Below are 19,527 nucleotides of genomic sequence, written 5' to 3' on the forward strand. Positions count from 1 at the left end.
GCGTTTAAACGCCAAACTGCCAGGATTGGGTTTGGGGGGCATTCTGTACAAATGCATAAAAAAAAAATATATATATATACATACATTTTTTTTTAAATAAATAAATAAATAAAAAGTAGGTTTTGTAAATAGGGATACACAATTATCTGGCCGATATTAGGAATGATGACTTCCTATGAATAAATTACGTAAATAACACTTAAAAAAAAGGCTCAAATAGAAAGAAGAAAAATCCAAGAATGAAGATGAAAATTCAATGCAGCTCTCCTTTGTTTTTGGTGGGCTCCTTTCCATTGAATACAGCCTAAAATAAACTCTTCTCCTCTGAGCTTGTGCAGGACAAACATAATGTAAATTGTGTGGGATTTTTCTGTGACCAAATTAAGCATTGACCTCACACTCAAGAAACATGACACGATTGTGTGGTATTACTTCACTGTTTTAGAGGAAGGCATCTCATGTGCTATTTGCACCAAATGTTCTGCAAACATTCAATGAAAAGGGCGGGGGAACAAAAAATGAGCCCCACACAAGAAATCTTATCAGCCACTTAAAACATTGCCATCGCTACAACGTTGCAAAACAAAAAGTGAAAAGAATTCAGCATGAACATGAATTGGTTAGTGCATAAATCATGCAGTTACACGCAGACAAGAGGCAATTCACCAGCCTGCATTGATGCATTGGAGTGACTTAGGGAGCACTGTAGTATGGGCGAGCAAACGAAGCAGACAGACATTTGTAGGAATGGGGGATGGGCAAACAGAGTCCACAGCACCACTTGTACGCCTTTGTGCACAAGCAGTCACAAACTGCCTGCTGCCAATACGGAGGAATTAGGGTGTACACTGAATGAATGTATTATACAGCTCTCTCTCAGATATACAGTATACAGTATTACACATTATTACATGACTGCAAGGTTAAAATAATAAAGAGGAAAAAAATTATGGTTTCGTATTTGTTTACAGTGTTTGACAATGTTCGGTAAAGTAAATAACAAATCTATTTAGATGCCCAAACTAAAAGCAGCTGATCAAACTATGTTTCAACTGTTAATTATTCTCACACTTGACCATTGACACAACTGAGGGCACAGTTACCTCGCAAAACGACCTAGTGCAAAAACCTTTGAAACTCTAAACCTTGTTGAAAACGTTCACGTAAAAGATGGAAGCAATGTCAAAACCATCCCTTTTTTTATACTGACACGCAAAAATAATTAAACTCTGAAACATTCCAGATGCCCCAATCACTGACAATGGAGCTTGTGTCAACCCCCACAATGCATGTTGATTCTGTTACATGTGCATTGATTATATTCAGTCACAAAATGGAAGTTGATCAGTCTTTCAATAAGTAAGGCAGTAAAAGGCAGGAAAGTGAACACATTTTACCCTTCAAGAAATAACGACAGTATTTTTGTGCAGTGTTGGTGTTAAAATACTACTTGCAACCAAAGCCAATTTTGCTAACCAAAGCCAATTTTGCTAACCAAACTGAACTAAAAGCCAGACTAAAATCACAGCTGTGCGAGAGAGCCTCAACGTGGCTAAAAAAAATATTTTTTCAAAAGTGTGTTTGAAGGAGGCAGGTTTGTAGCACGGGGATGTGACGTAACAAATGCAAGTAGAGTGTCTCGATAGACATAGATTTTTTTATTTGGGCTTCAGGAAGACATCACGTTTATTCAAGGTAAAGGAAAATCCTTGTCTGATCTACACCAACATTTTTTTCCAACCAGGCCCACTTCTATGAACTCTAGACTGCTGGATCGAACTGAGACACTGTTTTATGATCTCTTTTTTGGAAGAAGTCGTTTTTTTACGTGACATATTGAATTAAGATTGATGCATAAAGCAAAACCACAAATGGGAGTAAAAACATGTTTTCTAGCAAGGATCCAAGCATATTGTATTCACGTTCATGATAGAATGAGACAATAATACTGTCAGATTTACAGACAGCTGATTATATTAATTTTACTTACGAGTGGGGATGTCCGGATCACGTTTTTGCACCCTAGTCCGAGTCAATATGCTGATACAGAGTTCTGATCCAATACCTCGGCAATGGATTAAGGAGAAAAAAAAAACAGCGCATCCAAATATATATATATATATATATATATATATATATATAAAATTTTAAAACAAAACTACCGCAACATGGCACCTTTTATTTGGCTAGCAGAGCAGTGGTTTAAACCAAGTAAAGCACCCCCCGCCCCCTTGGACACATCAGTTTTGCTGCCAAATGAAGTGCTCAATTTGCAGACATTGCAAGTTTCTGTGGCGCTGTTTCTGCTTTCCACATTAAAATATTTCCACACAGCACTCAGTGTCATTGTTACACCGCACTAGCTTCACTTTATATTTCCAGCGACAACAACCAAAACATCCCCAACTGTGTTTACTTATCTCTCTATCTGTGTGTGTCACTCAGTGCCTTTCATGGCAGACCACAAACGCCAGTCACCCAAAGCTCATACTTTACAGCCTGCAGACAACTGGAGACCAGCCTGGGTTCAGTACTGCGTCCCGTCCTCCTTCCCTAAACACTGCACCTTACAGATCAAACCAATAACTGAATCATAATATATGTTGCATTTTCTGCACTGTCTATTAGAAATACTGTCCAGTTTTTGTAAAGGGATGGAAATGTGGATGTCAGTTTTTTTTTTATCTGATTCATTAATTAGTCAAAAGACAGACTGATTAATCAATTATTAAAAATAATTGTGAGTGAGAAGTTCTAAAATCAGAAAATGTGCAGCTAATCCACGTGATCAGTGTCTGAATAGCTATCGCACAGTCTCACTCATGGATAATCGTTATCAGAATTGGCAGCATCAAAGCCTGATCCCAACACCCCTAGTGTAGAGGCTGTCTGGGATCCTGATACACTAAATGCCTGGGGTTCTCAAATATTGTCTGTTGTAATCTCATGTCAGTGAGCACGATTCCTTTGCCGAGATAATCCAAGAATCTGATTAGACAGCACGAATAATACACAGATGTGCCTTAGGCTGCCCCCCAAAAAGGCCATTTCAAAATGTGTTCTTTTACCGAAATGGATATCCAGGGGCATGACCACCATTTTCCAGCATACTATACCCACTGGTCATGTCACCCATTTAACATGTTTGCGATGATCTGGATACAGAAGCATCACTGCTACAGAAGAGGAGTGGACCAGCATTTGACAGGTCACAAAAAACATTATCAACTCTATGTATAAGGCAAATGATGGTAATAAAATAAAGCTGGACAACTCAGACAGGAAAGTTTGGAGAAAAAGTGAGAGAGGCCAGACTGAGATGGTTTGGACATGTACAGAGGAGGGACAGGGGATACATTGGTAGGAAAATGTTAGAGATGGAGCTACCAGGTAGGAGACAGAGAGGAAGGCCAAAGAGGAGATTCATGGATGCCGTGAGGGAAGACATGCAGGTAGTTGGAGTCAGAGTAGAGGATGCAGAGAACAGGGAAAGATGGAAATTAATGACTCGCTGTGGCAACCCCTGAAAAGGGACAAGCCGAAAGGAGAAGAAGAAGATGGTAATAAAATAAAGCTTTGTAATAAGCATCTTGATATGCCATATCTGTGACGTGGATGGATTGTCTATACTGTATCAGCAAAGGAGAGGCGCTCACTGACAGATTAAGAACAATATTGGACAGAAATAGATATTTTTTTTGTTCAGGGAAAAAGCCTCAGATCTTTGCGTTTAGCTCGTGAGAATGAGAGCAAAAACATGTTCTATTTTTATCTAGCTATCTATCTTTATTATATTTATATTTCTTTTCGGTGCGTACAAGTACATGTTAATTCATATACAGCTTCCAACAGTAGCATAGTGTTGCTCCACATGAGGAAAGACCAAGTAAAACCGACATGACTGAGAAAAGTAACAAAGATGCTGATGCCTTCTGTGTAGGGGTATGAATGCAAAGCAACATACTCTTTCATATCACAGAATGATTGCAGGGTAAACACTAAAATGCACAATAATGAAAAAGCTTTGTTAGCCCCTTCCAACTTTTATACACACACCCATAACTTCATTGTTGACTGCACAAAGAACCAAGTGGCACAAGTCCGACAAACTATCTGTGGTAATGCTAAAACCTATAAAATGGTATGAATAGATCAGTATTATTAAACAATCACGTGTCAAAAATTGGCCACCAAAATATTGGTTATGGTCTATTCTGTGGCTTGAGCACCTTGAATCATCTCATGTGTGATCTGTGCCCTATTACTGACTGATGACCAATGTGTGTACTCCACCTGTTGCACCACATAGGTTCCAGTTATTCAAAATCCATAGGACAACCGGTATGGAAGAGGACCGACGGATGGATGTTTGTCTTTATGATCACACAATACTCTCATATTTCCATGTTTATCAGAGCTGCACAGTTTTAATGGATCCATCTATCCTCCTCTACACTGTTTATCCTCAATCAGTGTTGTGGGTGAGCTGAAGCTCATCTCAGCTGACGTTTGGCGAGAGGAGAGAAACGTTTTTGTGGCATTTAATAATTAATTAGTAATTATAACAACATAATTGTACAAGTCCAGAGTTCGAGAACCTGCAGCCCATCTTTTACGGAGGACTTGATCGGAAAAACAGGTTTTCAAATCTTGTACCAGTTTGTAAAATTAGATGTGAGTTTTGGCATGGTGCCAGAGGCCATCCAAGGCGAAGTACAGTCCGAGCAAGTGAAGACATTTGCGTACCTTCAACCGTTTGACCACCTCATCGTTGCTGATTTTGTCCGTTATCTCTTTGACTCCGGGAGGATAGCAGATCTTGCCGTCGCCCGCCGGTTTCTGCTGTTGCGGGAACTCCATGGTGGTGGACGTCGGAACCAAGCGGTCTTCTACTGGCCTCTATGGGCCGGAAAACAAAAGTTCAGCAGCGCCATGCTACAACACTTACAAAAAACTCATTTTGAGCACTATTTCACTCTCTAAACGTTCCATTCCCAACACACGCTCCTCGTATGGCGTGGTACAATTTTAAGGTTGGAGGATGACGAACAGTTTGAAGTTACAAAGCCAATACTCAAGCAGATATATGCATATGGACATTAGCTTACAAGCTAATGCCCAGCTGTAGCTCAGTCCCAGGTTTCCTTAAATGCAACAAAAAGCACCGTTTTGCGATTAAGAGCGGCGCATAAACAACTGGAGTTCCATCCAAACGTAATAAGTCGTCTGAAGAAACAAACGTAATAGCACACACGACTCGCCTGTGTGTACTACTGTCACACAGGTTATCAAATGGGCCAGCGATCGAGCTTTGGAGCAAAACAGCATTGGCATTTAGCGGGAAGCGCGGTTAGCTGCTAGCAGCTAGTAGCTGCTACATACAGTGTGTTAGCGACTAGCCGGGCTAGTTGCTAGTGTTAGGCCGCAAACTATTAAGGTAACCATCACATCTCCCTCCTCAGACAACCACTGAGGAAGTCAAGTATGCTTTCACCGAAGCATGAAACATCCACACCGGCGAATAGATCCAGAACTTTCCAACAAATGCAACAACTTTAGTAAGTTTAAAAATTGAGCAAATTTACTTGACGCTCTCTTTTTGGACTTCAACTCATCTGCCTCTCGTTAACATGCGAAGGGCTGCTACCGTTGCCCTGAGCTCTCCTCTAACACCAGTAACTTGCGTCCACGGACGATTCAAAGCACATGAAAAATGCTACACGCGGATGTTTCCAAACAGCGCGAGTATAATCACAGCCGAATTGCACAACAACCGTTTTCCGGTATTTACCTTTCGAGTGGGCCGATTTAATTCATTAGTCTGACACAGGTTGGATCTAGTTTTCCGCACAAAGCTCTGTCCGTTCAGTTTGTGCTATCTGTGAGACGACTGAGTGAAGAGCGCCCCCGTTTGGCTCAAGTGAATACTACAGTTCCAAATACCTGGCGGACCACAAGAGGACAGTTTATTTTTTTCCCGCCGTTGAGCCAAGACACATTCAGTGTCTTACATTTGAAAGTAAAATCTCACGGAACACCATCAAAAAAACAATCAAAAAAGTGATACACAGGTCATTTATCAAGCAAGTTCTGACATCTAGTCAAAGAGATTTTCGTTTTTCTGCCTGTCACGACACATTATTGGCATAGATCGATGAACAAAAATAAACTATTTGTAGTAAACATTCATCCATTTTCCCGATGCGCTTTATCCCCACACGGGGGCGGGGGTGCTGGAGCCAATCCCAGCCGTCTTCGGGCAGTAGGCGGGGGACACCCTGAACCCGTTGCAAGCCAATCGCAGGGCACACACAGACGAACAACCATCCACGTTCGCACTCACACCTTGCTCAATCAGCCCGCCATGCATGTTTTTGGAATGTAAGAGGAAATCGGAGGACCCGGAGAAAACCCACGCAAGCACGGGGACAACATACAAACTCCACACATGAAGGCCGGGGCTGGATTTGAACCCGGTATCTCTGCACTGTGAAGTCAACGTGCTAACCACTCGACTACCGGGCTGCACTTGTAGGGCATATGGATTGTTATTTAATTTTATGGCATTGCCGACACAATTTTCCGGTAATTGCTTAACTGGCTGCCTTTCGAGCTAGATGGTTTACGTTAATCATATTTCCTGCAGGGTGATAGTATTTCAGGTTTTTGCAATCTTTTATTTTGAAATTTGCCCCATACGGTCAGAAGTAGCTTTTATTTCGTACTCAGCCTAAGGATTTCCGCGATCGGCCATTAACGACCTTAGTGTACAGTGCTTTTGTAGTTCTCAATTCTTAGTTGGGTTTTGTGTAAACGTTGTAACATTGGCGAGTTCAACTTTATTCACGCTTTTGAAAAGGAATAACAATGATTTCTGTTCCGGAAGCGCGTTTTTACTGCAACGAATGCTTGCTCAAAATCAGTGTTTGTCGCCAGCTTCGCAGTTAGCTTCCTGTAGCTTTGCTACCGTGACCAAGTGAAGGAAGGATTTACCTCAAACTTGCTATTATGCCTCGGAGAAAGAAAAACGAACAGAGCCCAACCAGAGTCCCCGGCGAGGCGCCTGCCGGGGGAGATTTCGGTCTCGGACCACTTCATGGTTACGATGTCGCATCGGCGTCCAACTTTTCATCCAGCAAAGGAAGCTCCGACAGGCAGAAAATTACCCAAAACATGCGAGATATATTCTCCCGCTTGGACCCAGAAGTTATACACATGGTGCTGTCTGAGGTTGACTTTAAAGGTAAAACGCGTAATTGCTGGGAGTTCATTAAAAGTGCATGAAAGTACCGTACATCTAAATAGCACAGCGAGCAGCGATGCCTCGTAAATATTGAAACAAAAACAAACGCTATTAAGAGTAGCGATCTATTTTACTCCTGGTATTTATTAATTCCGGTTATAAATTTGAGACTCTAAATATATTAAATCAACCATTTGGACAACCGTCAAATTGGTTTTGGTGAAAGGGTTACCCTGTTTTCTGCACTTTAAGCTGTTACAAATGTTGTCATGACCAAGACTGAGTCATCATTGCAAAACACTCAAACCTCCCAAGCATTTGTTTTGTGCAACCTTTTTTGTTTCCTACTTAAAGCTCTTATTCGTTTGATTCCCCCCAAATTGTTTGTGTCCCAACAGTTGGTGGTTCTTCAGGGTTTCCACTGTTAGCTCATCAACATGAATGTACAGTATATCAATTAGGGTGCCGACTAAGATAATAAATGAACGTTGATTATTATGTCAATTTATGACATTTTCAATGTGATTGGTGATTTCTGAATGCCCCTAACTCCTGTTGAGCCTAAATCAAGAACGTCTCTGCTTATGCTCTCCATTTTACATCACTTGCAAATGATAAGCAATTATTTTTACATAATCTCGATTATTTTTCAATATTTTCATGCCATTCCCTATATAAAACATTTAATGGTAATTTATGTGATAATATTGTAATAATCACATTCAAATAAATTAATGTCTTGTTGCAGTCGAAAATGCCATGGATTCCCTGTTGGAACTGTCAATTGCTGCTGAACTCGCAGCCCCTGTTGGATCACCAGTGTCTGGCTTTGAGAGCACTGCTGCAGCCCTGCTTAGTCCTCATCATGTTTCTCAACCTGTACGAGACCCTGGATCTTTGGAAGCATCAGATCACCTCACCTTGCCATCATCTACCAGTCTGCTGACGGAAGAGTTGGACCTTCAAGTTGATCAGGAACTACAAAACCTGACTGCGCAACAGGAAGTTCGTATTAATAGCCAATGTTCGTCTGCAGACATGACACTTTCTTCGTTATCTGCACCACAGTTTCCAGAGCAGGTCTTCCCTGAGCTGCTTCAGTTCAACCAGAAACCTGAATGTGGGCAGAGCTCTGATGGGCAGCCATGTCTTGAAGGAGGCTTGGTGCATTCTGGAGGTCCCTCTCCATTTGATGGGCTCAACATTCGGGAGCATGGCAGCGGTGACGGTCTGAAATCGGTTGTGGATTTCACACATCTAGTGGCAGAAGAGTCTGCAGACAAGCCAAAACCTCAGTTGGATCTTGTTGCTTCAGGGCGTCCCTCTGCCTTTCATTTGTATAAAAAGGATGAGTCATCTGAAATGTTTTTAGAACAGGCTGGCCCCGTGCCCTCTGAAAATAGACATGGAGGACTAGGTTCTCAGGTGACCACACCATTGTGGAACCTTCATTCACCTGCTTTCTCTCCGCGTTTACATGGAAACAAAGGACCATGTTTTATCACTCCTATTGCACCTTCACACCCTTCAATTGGACATCTCTCACCCTGGACAGGCCAGTTCAGTCAAGCACCTCTAAGACATTCTGCTACGATTCCCAAATCCTGGGCTACGGCAGCAGCTGCACATAATCCAGGTGGGATTGCACCTGCTCGGTCAAGCAGGCTTCGTTTGGAAGGGAAGGTGCTAGTTTTGCTACGTGGCCCACCAGGATCTGGAAAATCCACTTTGGCTCGGTACGACGTGAACAATATCACCAACACTGTCCAAAAGTTACAACATTGGCAGTTGGCAAAATGTATGTTTTTACATTGCTTTCATACTTAGCACAACAGTTTAGAAGCTCTCAAATCAAATTGGTATATTAAATACTCAAATTAAGATTAAAATCCAACTCCAATGGAGTTTTGGGATACAAGTGTCCCAATTTATGCGATTTTGACGATAAGCGTGAGGCAAATTTCTTTACTCGACTTGCGAGATTTGAGATTTAAAGGCTGTATGGTTGCAATCATGGTCTGCACTTCACAAGCACCAGTTTGGCAGATAGAGAACAATTCTTTAAAAAAGTTTTGAAACTGTTTATTGGAACTCCCAGTTGAAGTGTACAAAAAAAAAACGAAATATAAAACAGAATTACATGTGTATTCAGTTAGACTATTTTGCCTAATGCTAACAAACAATGCAAACACCATCAAATCAACGAATAACACAGGTTTTGCAGTGTTATAACCCTTAAAACATATATTTTTATCACAAATGGTGGAGCAACTCATAGACATAATATAACAATACTCACATGACTATATTCTTTGTCTTTTACAAAAATTATAGTTATTACATCCCTAAATAGAAAAAAACATGATTAAATTCTGATCTAGCAGACATGACCAATGAGTGGGATGAAATGTCGTTATGAAAAGGTGAATTCACTTTTAAGTTCCTTATTTGTGTTCAAAATGGTAACACTCTGAAGGAGATTGTACTAAAGCACTTCATGCTGCTGGATAGTCTCTGAGACTGGTAGATGGTGTTGGTGGCCTGATAAATTTGATCTCAGATCATGCTGATAAGCGGTTGTCCATACAACATCTTAATTTCATCTCTGCAGAGCTCTTGTGGAACATAATCCAGGTGGAGTTGCACTAAGCACCGACGACTACTTCACTGTTCAAGGGCACTATCATTTTGATCCTGCTACTTTGGGGGAAGCTCATGAGTGGAACCACAAGCGAGGTAAACACAGCTGTACAGTAGGCAGTTGTAATTAAATAAGATGGAGCAGTTATAACTGTAACCACTGAAAGAACAGATGCTTCAGGTACTTCATCTGTCATCTCACCTTCACCTAATAGCCAAAGAAGCTTTTGAGAGAGGCGCTAACCCTATCATCATTGACAATACAAACATGCAGGGCTGGGAGATGAAGCCCTATGTGGCCCAGGTCAGTAGTCACCCGCTTTCAATACCTTTAGTAAAATGCCCACTTCTTATTGTTTTTAGCAATGTAACTATTTTTGTGGTGCTCCTGAAAAACTATTATTTCTACTTGTTAGGCATTGAAACATAATTACAAAGTGCTGTTTCGTGAGACGGACACTTGGTGGAAAAACAAGCCCAGAGAGCTAGAAAGGTGAGGAAGATCTAGGGATTAGAATAATCAAACATTTCATTGTCACTCGTCAAGACAGAAACCCCATATAAATCTTTGTTTTTATGGGGTTTTTTTTTTCACAGACGCAGCAAACACGGTGTGTCTGTGGAAACGATTCGCCGCATGCTGAATGGCTATGAGCACTTTGTAACAGTCAAGTCCATCATGGGTGCATTATTACCTGAGTCGAAACAGCGCCTTCACTTGGAGAACAGAAATATACAGTAAGTGTGAATCACAAACAACAGGATCAGTCTTTTCTGTTGTATGTAACAGATTACATCTTTGTTTCAACATCAAATACATTGACATTTCCTTGCAGCTGAAAATATATTTTAAATACAATAAAGAAAAAAAAATCAATATATATATTTATATTCACCAATATGAAATACCTATATCGTGATATACTTTTCGGTCACATCACCCAGCCATAGCCATGCATATTGTTGCATTAGTGCTTTGCCATCATGAGATATGAGACATCTGCTATTTGACTGGCTTGATGGGTTTATTGCACATGGCTGCCATCGGGTGGAATTCTCGTAGCTCTAAAATCATCACATTTCAGGAGACCCCAAAAATGTCATGTTTGTCCAACCATTCACATTGCATCATCAAATAAAGCAAGCCAGTTTCAGCACAACAATTCGTAAAAAATTCGGCTTTGGCCTGATTCTAGTGATATCCTCATTGCTGGGCCTCTTTGTACAAAATATACTACGTACATTCATTTTCAAACAAAGGCGGATTTTCATTCACCCACAATCAGCATTTTGCAGCGGCCTTTTAAAGTGAAACAGCGTTTATTTCTCAATAACGGAGTCATTAAATTAATTACTTTAACCATCCTTACAATTTTGTTACATTTACTGATCATGTGAAGTGCCACCTTATCTGTATCTCTGCTTTAGACTCCTATCTGAAAATCTAGAAATATGCCCCCTGTATCCCAGCAGGATGCTCCTTCAACATGTGCATTAAACATTAATTATTGATCTGCGACATACGTGCATTTACGGCGACCATGAGGGGGCAAGGTGGGCCTGTGGATAACTCCCCAGGTGGATGCCCGGAGCTACAGTCCCATTGGCCTCATCCTCTACACGCCCCCTGCCGAAGATTAGGCAGAGGCTCAGAGGGGATCGAGCTTTTTCCGTTGCCTCCTTTTGGAATGACCCTCTGCTAAACATGAAGCAAGCCCCCTCTCTTTCCATTTTTAAAACTTGTCTTAAAACACGTTTTTATTCTATGACTTTTGACTCAGCATGAGACTCTGCGTTTTTTTAGTGTATGGTGTTTTTACGATATTAATTTTTTGAGTTTGCCTTTCATTGTCACTGTTGACATCCCTCAGGTGTCTGACTCCTGAAGCAAAATGTCCCGATCTTGTCAGTGAACCTGGACTGATGGACCGGCGTAAGAATTCCCAGTCTCAACTCTTTTCCTCTCTTCCTGATGTGTCATCTATTGATCATCCCAGTGAGGTGCACAAGTTGGAAGATAACCACAATTCAACAGATTCAATTGATTTCCAGCCAATTGGAAGAGTGTCAGAACATTCAGACAGGGATGTTAACCTGGACTTGGGAGCTTTGGATTCTGAGCTGGATTCCCTAAATCAGTCTAATGGAGAACAGGGAATACCTGATTGTATTGTGGAATCGGTGATGAATGAAGACCAACATAGTAATGAACTCCCGGTGGCCTTCTCTGAGTCTATCAAACAAAGGTTGCCAAGAGAAAGACCGACAAGGAAGATTGATTCTACAAATCCGGCGAAAGATATTGACCAGTCAGATGACTTGCCAATGGAAAAAGAGCAGATGAATAAAGAGGCATCAGTGAGAAGTAGGGTAGAGGGAGAGATGTCCAATATGTTGCATTTTGTAGGTGACTGGCCATCTGAAGGGCCCCTTGATCAGCGACAAGCAAGGAGAAATCAAAGCCGTGAAGACAGAGGGGTGTCTAAAGAAGTCACAAATGACAAAGGCAATGTGACTGAGTTCCAGAAACTTCTTGATCTCATTCAGACTGGTGTAGTTACTTGCCAGTCTGGTTCTTCTTGTTCATCACCTCTTTCTGTTTGCCTACAGCACAATTTGGAGACAGATGACAATCTTGAAGAATCCCTTAGCTGTTGGTCTGAGAGTGAAGAGAAGGGACAGAATATGAACACGGAGAAGAGTGGCAGAGTTGACTTACCAGACTGTATCTTAGACTGGAAAGCTGCAGAATCTTGTAAGGGTAATGGTGAGATTTTAAAAACTGAAAATGAAACGAGTGGAACCACAGTTTTAGACATTGGTTGTGAAACAGAGCCTGACGCTGCTGCAGATACCTTGCCGGCTGTTGCCGCATATGAATCCGTAGGGCCGAAAGAAAGCTGTGGCACAGAATGTGATAGCGAGTTTGTGTTTGCCGGCAACACCAAGACAGACACAAAAAATTGCAAAGAGCAGATAGACAATGAACTGACAGTGAAGCCGAAAAGCAGACGGTCTAGTGATGCCACTGACCCTTTGGAACTGGAGAGTTGTGTTCTCAGTGGATGCACTCAAGAGCGAAAGCAGCGTCAGAGTCGCAGATCAGGGAAGCAGTGCAAGCTTGCCCTCACCTTCACTCAGAACTGTCTGGCTCCTTCTCTCAATACACTTGAAAGTCCCAATACCACATTACAAATGGTTGACATTGGTCAGAGTGCTATCACCACACATCCTGACTGTGAGACCAGACTCAGTCCTAAACTAGACTTCTGCACCAAGCTCAACAAAGATGACCTTGTGCAATCTGACTCCCGACTCTCTTCGGAGAGAGATCGCCCCTCCCAAACTGAACCTCAGGACTTTTCCCTTCTTTGGCGTCTTAATCATCAAGACGCCCGAGCAGATTCCGTTGTCGCTGCCAGCAGCTACTGCAGTGACATTACAATCCTATGTGGCGTCTCCTCACGATTTGTGCCAGAGGTTGCATCTGCGGTTTCTGCTGCTGTTGCAGTTCACCCATCCACTCAAAATACAGTACCATACCGCATGGTGCACGAGAAAAGCACACAGGTGGAGGACAAAGAATTTGTGGCAGCACATAGCCGTCATGAGAGCCTGACCATCCTCAGTCGTCATTTTAAGCTAGTTAGTTTCGATACGTTGGAAGACTTATATGACAAATGCCACCAAGACTTAGAATGGACAACCAACCTGCTACTGGATTCTGGAGAAAGGCTCTTCAGAGATGAGGAGGTTTTAGAGGACATGCATGAGGAGGACACTGTTGAAGTTGAACAGAGCACAACACTATTAGGAACATCATTGGAGACCAAGTTGGGGGATCAACTTCCTTATGCAGGTTCGACTGCTGGTGCCGATGTGCTTCAACAGTATACACATGAGGCCGTGAGCGAAATCGGGGAGGCCTCCGATACTGACTCGTCAGGATTTGTTGGCACAGCTTCTCCAGCCCAAACCAAAAATCTGCTGGATACACATTCACACACAGTAACAGCTACTCCCAGCCTGCCTACTTTGGAAACACATGATGTCATTGAACATAAAGCATTAATCGAGGAGTTAAGTTTTGCGACTCCAGATGAGATTGCCAGTCTGGAAGAGGTCCACCGGCTTCTGCAAGCTGAACTGGATGATTTGGAAAGAGATGAAAGACAGAAGAAGGATGACAGGAGATCCATGGGAAATCAAGGTTGCAAAGTCCTGAACATTGACACTGTGGAGCTGAAACTGCCCACTGAGCTGGCATTGCAACTAATTGAACTGTTTGGACCTGTGGGAGTCGAGCCAGGTAACAATACAAGTTACAGATTTTATGCGAATCAGTGACTTGGATAATCAATCAAAATTCACATTGATTGATGATAAGCATGTGCCCACAATGTTTAGGTACATGCTCTTCTGAAGACTATGCTCTGCAGATGGATATGAACCTGGCTAAACTGCTCCACCAGAAGTGGAGAGAAACTATCCAGGTGAATAACAAACCCTCGCAAAATAAACAATGGAAGCGGACGCTGTCCAACTAGAAAATGTCTCTTCTATTTTGTCTCGATCTGAGCGGATCTATGCAAGTTAAACCTGTTGTTTCATAGGAACGGCAGAGACAAGCAACTCTTTCCAGCCAATTGCTTCTGGACGGTAAGTTAAAACACACCAATGGACAAAATAAACGGATCTCCCGATCAGTCGCTCAGCACAGTTGAAACAGGGGAAAACAATCCAAAAAATCCCCAAACAAATCCCATGGTACACAGGTTGCATCTGCGTGACTTCATAATGCAAAATATATCCAGGCCGCACTCTCAAATGTATATTGGACCACCTCAGTCAAGCAATTAAAACCTTATTTAACCAGAAAATACAACCCACTTAGACCAAGATCTACTTTTCAAGGGTGATCTGGCCAGGAACACAGCATGCAATTCAAGTTATAATAACAACAATGCAATGTAAGAAAAAAGAAAAAAAAAAGGGCCACAATGAAACATCATCTGTCAGCAAATCAGATAACAGTGATGTCACGGCCCTACACCTTGCTTGCGTTTTTGGAGGAGGTTCTGAAAAGCGGTTCCATGTTAACTGCACGGCCACGAAAAATTCGAATGGAAAAGCAACCGCACAGGGCGCAGACAGGCTGTTTCACGGTGGAACTGGTGTAATCGAAAAGTGGCTCGACAGCAAGGGGCAATTTAAAGTCTTCAATGCACCAGGCATACATAAAGTGAGTGGAACAGTCCTACCACAAACAATATTGAGCAAAATTGTTTACTTTTCCACCATAATAGGATATCTCGCAGGGTTGATTTCAAATTAGCAATACACTTGACAAATAAACTAATGCTCACTAAAACATGCAAGTCAGCAAGAATATACAGCGAAGGGTTCCTATTTATTGACTTGAAATCCAAGCGGTGCCTTTGTAGATATATATAATGCTATACGGAAGTTGTAACTGCTTTAAAATAAAGAAAAGTACTATAATGCTATACGGAAGTTGTAACTGCTTTAAAATAATCATTATCAAAGCCATGGTGATCACACTATATTTTAACTGATAGGATGATTTTTGCACATTAACCACTTCATTTAGGTCCAGTTCCATGGAATGAAACTCAGATGTGCAAACCAACATCTCATTTTCCGAGTGGCAAAGATGGAGGGATGCCAGTGATGGACCACTGGAATATGTCCCAGCCATGTGTCTCTCTACGGGACATTATAAAAGAGGAGCTGGCCATGCAGGAGAACATGAAGAAGGTAATCCACTGTCTAATTTCACACTTCTAATTGAGCTCCCTTTATGACACCCCTCTTGCCCCATTAATTTCAGGCAAGACAAAATCGAGCAGACCTAAGTAGGCGTGATGGGGCCTCCATGCTAAAAGAGGATCAGCTCTACTCCCGTTTCCCCTCCATTGACCGACATTTTCTCCACGACATATTCAGGGATCATAAGTAAGACTCAAACCTTGCTTTGAGTTATATCCATTTTCTTTGGCACTCACAATAATTTGATGAATGCACTGTCAACCAGCAATGAAGTTCTTCAAAATGACTGATTAGTTTATTATTTATTATTATGTTTATTATCTGCAGCTACTGCCTCAGCCAGACGGAGCTCTTTCTGAACTCTTTACTAGACCAGGGCCCTGTGAAGACCGTCGTCGCTCCAGAATTGCCTCACTCTGACCACCACAGAACTCCCAGCAAAGAGAGAGAAAAGGTAGCTGTTGTTTACAAATCCAGCCAAAGAGATCCTCCATATGAACAAAAGTATTGGGTCACCTGGTTGCCATTTACACGATTATAGAATGGGAGACTTTCTACAAGATGTTAGAGTGTGTCTGTGGGGAATTTTTGTCATTTAATCCACAAGAACGTTGAGGTTGGAGGTTACTAATTCCTGACATGTGAGAAGGCCTGGTTCCCAATCGCTGTTGCAGTTACTCTCGAAATTGTTTTACACCCAACCTATCTACTTTAAGTAGGAACATGATCATGCTGGAACAGAATAGGGCCGACCCTCCAAACTGTTGCCACAGTTAGAAGCATAGAACGGCTGGGTTGACCACATAACGACTGGATTTCAAAAACTTCTGCTTTGTCCGTAACACGATTTTTATTGAACCAGTCTGGTATTGTAAAAGCAGCTTTTCTCTGTCCTCGCATTTTTTTTCTGACACTCTTAATTTCCCCCTTTTTGCATCAGAAACTTCCAGACTCTGATATAGCTGACTCCCATAAGTATCAGGACATTGAGGATCCTGAGTACCAGGACTTCAGGGCAGAAGCCAGTCTGCAAAGAAGTCGGCAGCTTGAGAGTTTTTCCAAAGCTGCAGCAGCTTACAAGCAAGGACACAAAGGGGTGGCTTCATTTTATGCACAGCAGGTAATCATCATCTTCTAAAAGTTACACTGTCTGTTCTTCCACTGTTCTGAGGTATGGGTATCATAAATAATTAAGAATTCTACTTGGTGTGTGGAATTGCTTGATAATTATAGGGGGTCCTCTCTTTATGATGGTACTGACAAACAGTACAATGTTATGAGGTTACAAATGGCACACAATGAAGTAATTCGCACAGTAGCATAAGAATATAAGATAAGATAAGATAAGAAAACCTTTATTAGTCTCGCAATGGAGAAATTCCCAATTCACAGCAGCAAAGTTATGAATGATATGATGTCCTGATTGGTGCACTCACCATGCTGAAGGTCTTTTGACACGATCACTTGTCCCTCCAAAGGTCTCTGCACACCCCCGTTTCCTATATGGGTTAAAAGCCTATCCCTAATTGCAAGTCTAATAATTTATGCAGAAAATACAGTACGTATTACTCTGAGTTCTGTCATTTGTGTCACCGTTTCCAATAGGGACACTTACACGGGCAGCGGATGCGTGAGGCCAACCACCGCGCAGCCGTTCAGATCTTTGAGAGGGTCAACTCCTCACTTCTACCGAAGAACATCCTGGACCTCCATGGGTTGCACGTGGACGAAGCCCTGGAACATCTGCGCCGCATCCTACATGACAAAACAGCAGGTACATGGACTCGAGTCAGAACGTATCGTAGAAGGGAAGAATAGTGTGGTATAAATTGAGAGAAGGGAAGAGGTTGAATGAAAGAATAATTCCATTATCTGTGTCATTGTGCTTGGTGCTTCTTTTCAAATGTATTCTTTTAACTGCTTGGGTGCAGACTGTGAACAAGGTCTGTGTCGACCGCAGCTTTCTGTCATCACAGGAAGAGGTAACCACAGCCAGGGGGGCGTGGCCCGCATTCGCCCTGCCGTTATAAACTACCTCAACAACACAAATTACAGGTACACACACACACACAGTTTTCTCATAGTCTCGCTCCTTTCCTCATCCTGTATTCCTTATCCCGCAGGTTCACAGAACCAAAGCCGGGTCTCCTGGTCGTCTCTTTGAAGTAAAAAAGAAGCAGGAGAGCATGCATGCGAAAGCCTCTACAAGGAACAACACTAATATGCTCACACAGATCAGTATAGTCACTCTACCTCTTTCTCCTTGTGACTTACTCTCCTGATTTAAAACAGCCCAAAAAGTCATCAATATTTGTCAAACTGAAGGTATTGTACATCTAAATGAGTAATTCTTCTGTCACTATTTCACTGCAGCAATGATTATTTTTATACACCTGCTAACCAAGAATGTATCCATTTAAAAAATATTTTATAGTGTGCCACTTTTACAGTTTTCTCCATATCTTTTAAGATATTTAAAATCATAAGTCAAAGCTAATCATAAAAGAATGCTGACTGAATCACAAAAACGTTCTGGTTCAGGGTTGTTTGTATTTTTAGATTGTATCATCATATGCTCAATTTTCATGATATATTTTGCAAGTGCTTTACCAATGCTTTTTGTCATTAAAGTGGAAAAATACCAATACCTGTACTTGAAGAATAATGCTTATTCTGCAATGTATTGTAAAAATTGTTCAAAAGAATGTTATATTTTTCCATATCAAAACTATATTAATTGTTGAAATGGGATGGTTGCATCATGTAATAAAATGTTTATACAATTTTAAATTTTACAGTTTCAGTTCATATTTTGTTGGCAAAAAAACAGCAAAGTCTGTGCAGGGACAACAGTAGCCCCTGCTGATCAGATACAGTACCGCAAGATTTGGTGTGATGGGATACCAGGCCAATATCGATACCTATGCTTTTTGAGTAATTGAGGTTAATGCATCAGGAAAGTGCAAAATCAGAATGAATTTTCATATTTTATATATATAAATAAGCAATAGTAGGAACATCCTATATCAGAATATATAATTAGCATCTTCAGAAAATAGGTATACAGTAAATCAAACATTTTCATTTTTGACATAACAGGAAAGACACTTCGGCCTTCAAAGTATGACAAATATTATTTGAGAACTTTTTGTTTTTAAGCAGATATTTTCTTTTGAATTACAACTGCCGACAGTTTAAATATTCGTAGCAGAAAATTGAATTAATTTTCAAAATGAAATTCCGTGGGGTATGTCTTCATCATTATTGATCACATGACCCATATGGGTATGCAGCTGCTCATGCCACGCTTGGCAGGGCCTATCTTCCTCTTAACCTGGTGAATTGGGGAGGCAAAGTGTGCCTGTCCCGTGCTGTGACCACCCAGAGCAGCGTTTAAGTTGTCAGTAGTGTGGAGCAACACACAAACACTGAGTTTGTCCTCAAGTGCTCTATAAATACAATTGAGTTGAGTTAGATTTTAAAATGTAACTACTGTATTTATGTCGCCCTGCGATTGGCTGACAACCGGTTCAGGGTGTCCCCCGCCTACTGCCCGAAGACGGCTGGGATAGGCTCCAGCACCCCCCGCGACCTTCAAAAATTTTGAGTTGGGGTAACTCAAAAATTTTGAGTTGAGTTAAATCAAAAATTTTGAGTTGGGGTAACTCAAAAATTTTGAGTTGAGTTAACTCAAAAATTTTGAGTTAGGGTAACTCAAAAATTTTGAGTTGAGGTAACTCAAAAATTTTGAGTTGAGTTAAATCAAAAAATTTGAGTTGGGGTAACTCAAAAATTTTGAGTTGAGTTAACTCAAAATTTTTGAGTTGAGTTAACTCAAAAAGTTTGAGTTGGGG

At 41.4% G+C, this 19,527-nt stretch overlaps 2 protein-coding genes across 3 annotated transcripts in view; one reads left to right on the forward strand and one right to left on the reverse strand.

Moving 5' to 3' along the window:
* pds5a (PDS5 cohesin associated factor A) overlaps positions 1-5,909 on the reverse strand; it is a 23,835-nt gene extending 17,926 nt beyond the window's left edge. The window contains exons 1-2 of one of the 2 annotated variants that reach the window (XM_019876684.1): positions 5,792-5,909; positions 4,747-4,899 (exon numbers count right to left, since the gene is read on the reverse strand). In XM_019876684.1, the coding sequence (XP_019732243.1) occupies positions 4,747-4,860 (114 nt within the window). In that variant the 5' untranslated portion in view covers positions 4,861-4,899; positions 5,792-5,909. Of the gene's footprint in view, positions 1-4,746; positions 4,900-5,585; positions 5,740-5,791 lie in introns of those variants that run through there. The other variant, XM_019876685.1, reaches the window with a different exon arrangement.
* Positions 5,910-6,716: 807 nt separating this feature from the next.
* On the forward strand, positions 6,717-18,458 carry n4bp2 (NEDD4 binding protein 2). Its single transcript, XM_019876751.1, has 16 exons — positions 6,717-7,243; positions 7,992-8,979; positions 9,855-9,979; positions 10,099-10,187; positions 10,300-10,376; positions 10,481-10,621; positions 11,755-14,192; positions 14,291-14,376; positions 14,497-14,542; positions 15,495-15,661; positions 15,735-15,859; positions 16,001-16,127; positions 16,614-16,793; positions 17,279-17,447; positions 17,605-17,728; positions 17,797-18,458. Exons 1-16 carry the CDS (start codon positions 7,009-7,011, stop codon positions 17,840-17,842), a joined length of 5,163 nt encoding a protein of 1,720 aa, XP_019732310.1. The 5' UTR covers positions 6,717-7,008; the 3' UTR covers positions 17,843-18,458.
* The last annotated feature ends 1,069 nt before the right edge of the window (positions 18,459-19,527 follow it).

Source organism: Hippocampus comes, unplaced genomic scaffold, assembly GCF_001891065.2.
Source record: "Hippocampus comes isolate QL1 unplaced genomic scaffold, H_comes_QL1_v1.1 scaffold51, whole genome shotgun sequence".
Taxonomy (NCBI): domain Eukaryota; kingdom Metazoa; phylum Chordata; class Actinopteri; order Syngnathiformes; family Syngnathidae; genus Hippocampus; species Hippocampus comes.